Source organism: Strigops habroptila, chromosome Z, assembly GCF_004027225.2.
Source record: "Strigops habroptila isolate Jane chromosome Z, bStrHab1.2.pri, whole genome shotgun sequence".
Classification (NCBI taxonomy): Eukaryota; Metazoa; Chordata; class Aves; order Psittaciformes; family Psittacidae; genus Strigops; species Strigops habroptila.
In genome coordinates, this window is record NC_044302.2 from 87,597,998 (window position 1) to 87,605,213 (window position 7,216).

A 7,216-nucleotide genomic window follows, 5' to 3' on the forward strand; every position below is an offset into this window, starting at 1 on the left:
TTTCTATTACCCTGAATACTTATTAGTATAATGTATTGGATACTAGGTTCTCTCTTTTTGCAGCTGTTTTCCTTGAATTTGTATACTATGCAGCAAGTCCTACATAAAACTAACTCTGTTTTTTCTTTCTGGACAAATAGGAAGCTAAAGAGGTTCTGTTAGTGGATCTAAATTCTGAAATTGAAACCAAACAGACTTTTACAAAAGAGGATCTCTTCTTGAATGGCATCACAACCTCTCTTCCACCACCAAAGCCACAGCCACCCTTCTTGCCTGAGAGTTCTTTCTCTACCAATCTCAGCTTTTTTCCTACACCTAATCCAGACCCTTTCAGTGATGATCCTTTTGCACAGCCAGACCAATCTGCACCACCTTCATTTGATTCTTTAAAATCTGATCAGAAGAAGGAAAGTTTGAACACCTTGACACCGGTGTGTAATGGTCCTTCAGATGGTGATATTGACTACTTTGGTAAAGAGTTTGACCAGATCTCTAATAGAACTAGCAAACAAGAAGCCCTAACATACCAGTGGCCACTTGAGAGTAAGTCACCTGCAGCAAAAACTCCAAATGGGGTACCAGAGAGCAAACAGAATGGTGCTCTTAAAACCCTGTCAAACGTGTTCGTGGAAGGTCCTTCCAAAGGAGTATCTCTGCAGAATGGAGTAAAGCTGGATTCTGAAAGCAATATGCAATTCATGTCACATGAGCCCATAACAATTAGCCCACCACCACAAAGCACCAAGCCAGGACGAGGGAGGAGGTCTGTCAAGGTGAACCATGTTCAAATAATTAATGGTGATATGCATGCTGTTACTCAAAAGCTGGGTGAAGGAATCTTTTCTTTCCTTATACTATGTAACTGGCTAAATAGCTTCACAGCACATCTACTTCCTTTCTATCTACTGTGCTTACTCTAACATCTCTGTAGCCATGGTACATTCTAACACTCATGAATATTTCATAGTAGGTATGGTCACTAAATTATATACTCTCTTCCTTAATGCTGCCGTACTTCTGTAAAGGTCTGTAAAGGTAAGTATGCTGCTATATACATTGACACTTGATATAAATGCCGAACCTGTTAAGATAGCTGTATGCCCGTCAATCTGTGTTTCATAACAATGAGGTATGAATATTAGCTTACAGGAATCTATATAGTTTCTCAGCAGTGAGGTGCTGAGGGCAATCTCGGCAACTTGCCTGATAAGACATGGGGTGGCTTTTAGTCAGATGCAAAACTCTGCTGCTAGCCTTGCCACAACTGCATGAGTCACTGCAGATTGAGCAGGAACATTTAGAGGGGTGGGGAGCAGGGGGAAGCTCATTATTATAGCAAATAATTCAGTCCCTTTAAGTCTTATTCTTCTGCTGTTGACTTGGGACTACTATATATTATACCTACTCAATGCCATGCATCTCAGTAGGCATGAACCAAATGGTGAAGTTTGAAACTCGAACACTTGGTCTCTAAAGGATACACCAAATCTTCCATCTCTGCTTTCATTGTAGCTCTGGGCTGGTGGGTTTTGATCATCTAGCATGTGTTCTGCCATGCCATCTCACTAAGATTTTTTTTTTTTTTTTTTCCCTTTCTAGAATGCATCAGATGACTTATTTAGCTCAGACTTCTTTGTGCCAACTACAGAGAGCCTTAGCTTGACCTCAGTGGCACAAACAGGACCTGTGCCAACTAATCCCCTGGACCTCTTCAAAACAAATCCTACCACAGCACTTCCATTGGCTGGTCTAGGTTAGTTCACAAGTGAAGGTCTTGTTCCCATCTAAGATATCTGCTAACAACAAAACAGGGGTTCTAGTTTTCCTTTACCTTATATGTAGTGTGGTGCTCTTTAATCCATGTGCTATCTGCCTTAACTATTAAGTTCTGCAAATAGAGGCATAAACTCTGCATCCTTAACTAGAACAGCATTTTTTGCTTTAACTTTGACAGTAGATTTCTGCTTCAGGTGCACAAGGTTCAAGCGTGCCAAGCACAACTCGGGAGGCAAGGGTAACAATGCTGCAGAGTTTTAGTAATCATTTGCACAGAAGTAACTATGTGGCAAATGCATTTGTCACTTCTGTGCTAAGACTATATAATAAAAGCTCCTTTTATTATACCAATCTCAGTTCTGTTCTTCCATGACTGAAATGGAGCAAACCAAGCAATGCTAACCTCCTTCTCTCCTCCTCCCCAAATGACTTGATTTTTTAAGTGTAAATCACCACATTTTTACAAACAGTACATGAAAAATGTTTTGCTGGTACCCTCAGTGGAATTGATACTCTCCTTCTTGAGGTCTTCTGATCACTGAAGTGCTGTATAACAACAATCTTCCCCTCCCCCCAGGTGGCATAGCAGTAACTTCACCACCATGGAGCGCACAGACAACTGCCTTCACCCAGGCTGCCTCAGTCTTTCCTGGGCCTATGATGCCTGCTCAGTCTACAGGATTTACTCAGTCATTTACCTTTGGTACTCAAGCAGTGCCAAGCTGGAGCCAGCCTGCATCTTTTGGTCCAGCAGCCTCTCAGCCCTCTGGCCTCTGGGTACAGCCAGCACAAATACAATCTAATACATGGATGAAGCCATCTAGTGCTGTAAATCCCTTTCAGAGTAGCATGTTCCCATCTTCAACACTACCTGCTCAGACCCAATCTGTACTGCCCTCCATGCCAACAACAACCACCAGCCCCCCCCAGCCACCGCCTAGAACTGCACCTCAGAAGGAGCTTTCCAAGAAAGAAAGTGATGCTTTTATTGCTCTGGATCCACTTGGTGATAAAGAGATGAAGGATGTCAAGGAAATGTTCAAAGACTTCCAGCTGACAAAGCCACCTGCAGTACCAGCAAGGAGAGGAGAGCAGCAAAACCTTTCAGGTGCTTCTGGAGCTTTCAGCAATTATTTTAGTAGTAAAATAGGCATTCCTCAAGATAGTACAGATCATGATGACATGGAAGCTAGCAAGCTCTCTGCCAAAATGACTGGTAAAATTTTATTTTTTTTTTTTTCCCCTTGGATGACTGCTTTCAGGGATTGGGATGACTGATCACTGATCTGTTTTGATAGAACTAAAAGTTTGATTCCATGATTACTGAAACAGGGTTGAAGGACTCTCTCCCTTAATAATGTTACAGAATTGATCAATGTCGGTGGTCGGACACTGACACCTAGTGCCTAAACTGTTTGAATAGAACAAGGTAAATTAGGTCCATACAATGTTAAAAGTCCCATGTCCCATCTAGCTTAAGTGTCATGAACGACAAGCAGGAGATAAAATTGTGAGATCACTCAAAGCAACTTCTATGTGGGGTTTTTTGTGTACCTGATTAGATGAGCTTTGGTGTTGCTCAGAAGAGCTGAGGACTTGTTAAAGCTTTTAAGTGATTACAGCAGTATGTCTCTCTTCCTTAGAACCACCAAAGCCTGTTCCCCAACAAAGTGTGCTGCCTGCTGATGTCCTATTTGAGAGTCAAGCTAAAACAGACCTTTTCAGTACCTCATCTGTAAGTAGTAACAAAAACAAGCAAACAAAAGAAACTAACTCAAAACCAACACAACCAACCTTTCTCTCCTTACAAGGGGTGACTGAGTTTGACTGCTGGCTTAGTTCTGGCTTTAGGCTGTGGAACAAAATTTCTTGCATGTATGAGGCTAATAATTAATCTAACATAGGGCGCTTGTGCAAGAAGGCAACAAAGTATGATTCCATTTGGCTTGGGTCCATAACCAGTTCCCCACATTGCAATCCCTAGCAGGAATTTCTTCAGTATTGGGAGCTTCCACAAAAGACTGTAAAATCATGTAGCTGCAGAAGTCTTCCACTTTGATTATACTTACCTTTCTGTGGAGTAGACTAGGCAGTGCAGACTGTGCAGCTCCCTTTCTGAACAAATGGGAGGCTCCCATGTTCAGTACCCCCTGGGGGAAGAAGAGACTTAACCACATCACTTCCTTTGGGACACAGCACTTCAAGCCCTTGGTTGGAAACTCTGAATCTGTTCCTGAATGCTGTCTTCAGACGTTTTGCATTTGGTTAAAATAGATTTCATCATAACTACACTGGCTCAGCTCCAAATAAATATTCAGGTATCACATGTGGCTTTTCTGAAAGATAGCTTGACTTAGACTAGGATAACTGCTAACATGGCTTTAGAGCCCTTTTCTCTCATTAACACAGTACAGTTAATGTATACTCAACAAGGACTCTGCAGTGTTCTATCCAGAAGGTGTTTGGAACAGGAACTAGCTGATACAGCCATGCAGAGTAAACCTGGTGAAACCTTGAAACCCACTAACGGCTGGTGATCTCTTTTTTTCCCCAGAGAGAATCTCAGAAACCACCTTCTGATTCTTTTGGTGATTCTTTTGGCAACCCATTTGCATAGATCAGGTAAGTCTTTCACTAATAAGACAACCTACTTCATTCTCTGAAATTGATTCATAAAATCTTTGGTACAGAGCTGGCTAAAATCTACTCTAGCTTAACTCTAATGCTTCTCTGAAGTGTGGCAAACAATCTCTAGAAGAACACTTCTGCCAGACTTGTGCATAGCTGCATCCCAGCTAAGCCTAGCCAGCTTTTATTTCTTTCTTAGAAATAAAGATTTAGTCTTCTACAAACTGAGGTTTCAAGGCCACAACAGAACTCAACTTTTTCCTTGAGGAAAGTTAATGAGTAATTATGTACTTCAAAACTCAGAGGGGCTGACTAAATTCCTTCAGATATCTCTCTAGGAGAGTGTTAGCACACAGCACCCCATACAGATTTCTGAAGCTTAATCCCCTGAATAATTGCAGGTTTGTACTCTGGGTGAATTGGAATAAAAACTTAATAAGGGCTCTTTTGAGGACTTTTATTACTAGAAACTAATCTAACTCCAACTTTTGTACCGTTGACTAGAGAACATGAACTGCCAAACTATCAATTCTGGTTTTCTGCCACACTTCTATTAGAAGCCAGAAAGTGTATGAGGGGAAGATTTAGAAGACAAGTGTTGCTATTTTTTTGTTTTAGTTTTGTTCTCTGTGGCTTTAAGCAAGTTGAAGCAATAAAACTAACTTATAGCTATCCTAACCCTAAGTCCTTTTCATCATGCTAGGTATAACCAGAAAAGGACAAATGGAATAACTGGATCTCTTCTCAACATGATTTTTCTACGTTTCACTTTGCTGTCTGCCACTCTTGCTGCTGTTCCATGATGTCTGTAATATAAATACATCCAGGTGGATTGAAACACAAACTCTCGAAGAACATGCTGTGAAGATGATAATTCAGGGCAAAGCAAATGGAGAGTTGGACTTGAGTTTGACTTGTGCTGGAGACCCAAATTCAAATTGGTGGATGCTAATTTTACTTTAGTTCATTTCAATCTTCCACAGAAGAGCTTAGGAACACTAGGTCTTGTAAACATGGTCACTGCAATTCTTCTTTCTGTAGCACTTACTGTCCTAAAATACAGGAACTGAATGTACCTGGGGAAGAAGTGAAGAAGGGAATTGAATTAGTAGCTAAAGTTCCACACCTTAAACTAGGTCAGTTGCCTGTTAACAGAACAGCACCCAGTTAAGTGGATACTACTGAGCTCTAATTGGTGACTGGTCATATGACTTGGTCTCTGAGCCAAAGACGTAAACTGTATAGAAAGGAAAAATAATAAGTCTAATATTTGTCTGTTTAATGGTAAAATTATCATTCTACCATAAATGTTTAATAAAGGGACTAACTATGGGGTCTGTAACAGAACTGTGGGAGTCCTGAGTATTAGAGGTCTACACTGTCAAGTCAGATAAGCTGAAACACTTCTTGCAGAACATTGAGGTAGTCATGGACACTAACTGTTCTCTTGGTGCTAATATGGGGATCTTTTTTCAGAGAGGGAAATCCACTAGGATTACTTTTCTATGAATGTGGCTTGGCAGACAAATGGAACAAGCAGATAGGCTTCTTGCATATATCTCAGTGAATGTCTCTAATGTTGCTCAGTTTCAGTTGTCATGGTGCAGTGTGGCATGTTTCCAGTATGTTAGAAAGCAAAAAGACAATCATGGCTTCATACCAGGCCTAGATTCCTTGTGAACAGATTTATCACCTCTGTGCCATTAATGTGGGGTAGTCTTCCATCTCTTAAACTGTGCCTTTTCTAAAGAACCTCTTGACTAACAGATTTCTAGGTCAGTTGGTTATAACTGACTATAACAGCTGGATTCTTGGCCAGTGGGGATAGCGGATGTGTTGGAGGTTTTTCTGATAATACCAAGTATAAACTTGAAATAGCATTGTTAAATCAAATGCCTAATCAGCTGCTGAACTGAAGAGCTAAGAAAGTCAACTTGAATACAGCCTTAGTACCCAATTCAGCCAGTCATGCAATAGTCTTGTATATAAACCTCTTGCACTTTCTGTAATGCAAAAAAGCTATGAATTTAAGTATTTGTCTCAAACTGGAAATGTAGAAACTTATGGATGTTACACTGTTATACAAAACTGTAGTGTCTCAAGTGATGTTACCTAATGACATTAAACAGAAGCAACTCTTCATATCAAGCATCAGTGTGGCTGTTGATTCTGTCTTCCATAATTCAATTTTATGGTTTAGTTGACATTAGGAGTTCAGAATTTGCTAAGAATTTTCTCACATGTTCTAACTATAGCTGCCTGAGAGCAAGTTCTTAAGTCTTTCTGCAGCTTCTTGCATCAGGCCTGTTCCACAAGTGCTGTCCCACAGCAAAAAAAGTAAAATCCCAGTTAACGTAGTAAACTACCAGTAGAAGCTTGTCCTGTAAGTTGCTCAGCCTGAGTTTGCTGTTACTAAAGATGCTTTCTTGTTCCCTTTTGCAGCACCCTGGAAGCCAGCTCTTTAAGTTGCATTGTCTTAAGTTTCACGACTTCAACTTGTCTATTCCAGCTTTGCAGGAGGTCTAAACTGATGCTGGGGACACTGAATTAGAACATTTAGCATTTGTTCAGAACAAATTTTACAGTTCCTTTTAATGCAGATGGGTGAAAGGAATTAAAGACATTAGAAAGTTACTGGTTTAGATTAACCTTTAGTACTTGAGACTGACCTGTAACTGTCAGCCTGATGTATCACTGAATAAATGGAATGGGTGCATGCTTGCTTACTTTTAATGTTGTTTGATTTGTGTGGTTAACAGATTGAAAACAATTCATTGAAAGGCAGTTGTTATCCAGCTTGAAATATAGGCCT

At 40.4% G+C, this 7,216-nt stretch overlaps 1 protein-coding gene across 7 annotated transcripts in view; it reads left to right on the forward strand.

The window, feature by feature from the left end:
• DAB2 (DAB adaptor protein 2) overlaps nucleotides 1-6,553 on the forward strand; it is a 28,319-nt gene extending 21,766 nt beyond the window's left edge. For 4 of the 7 annotated variants that reach the window (XM_030512519.1, XM_030512518.1, XM_030512521.1 and 1 more), the window contains 6 exons: nucleotides 141-773; nucleotides 1,600-1,753; nucleotides 2,354-2,992; nucleotides 3,420-3,511; nucleotides 4,331-4,398; nucleotides 5,108-6,553. In XM_030512519.1, coding sequence (XP_030368379.1) covers nucleotides 141-773; nucleotides 1,600-1,753; nucleotides 2,354-2,992; nucleotides 3,420-3,511; nucleotides 4,331-4,393 — 1,581 coding nt within the window. In that variant the 3' untranslated portion in view covers nucleotides 4,394-4,398; nucleotides 5,108-6,553. The remainder of the gene's footprint in view (nucleotides 1-140; nucleotides 774-1,599; nucleotides 1,754-2,353; nucleotides 2,993-3,419; nucleotides 3,512-4,330; nucleotides 4,399-5,107) is intronic. The other 3 variants (XM_030512522.1, XM_030512523.1, XM_030512524.1) reach the window with 2 other exon arrangements.
• The last annotated feature ends 663 nt before the right edge of the window (nucleotides 6,554-7,216 follow it).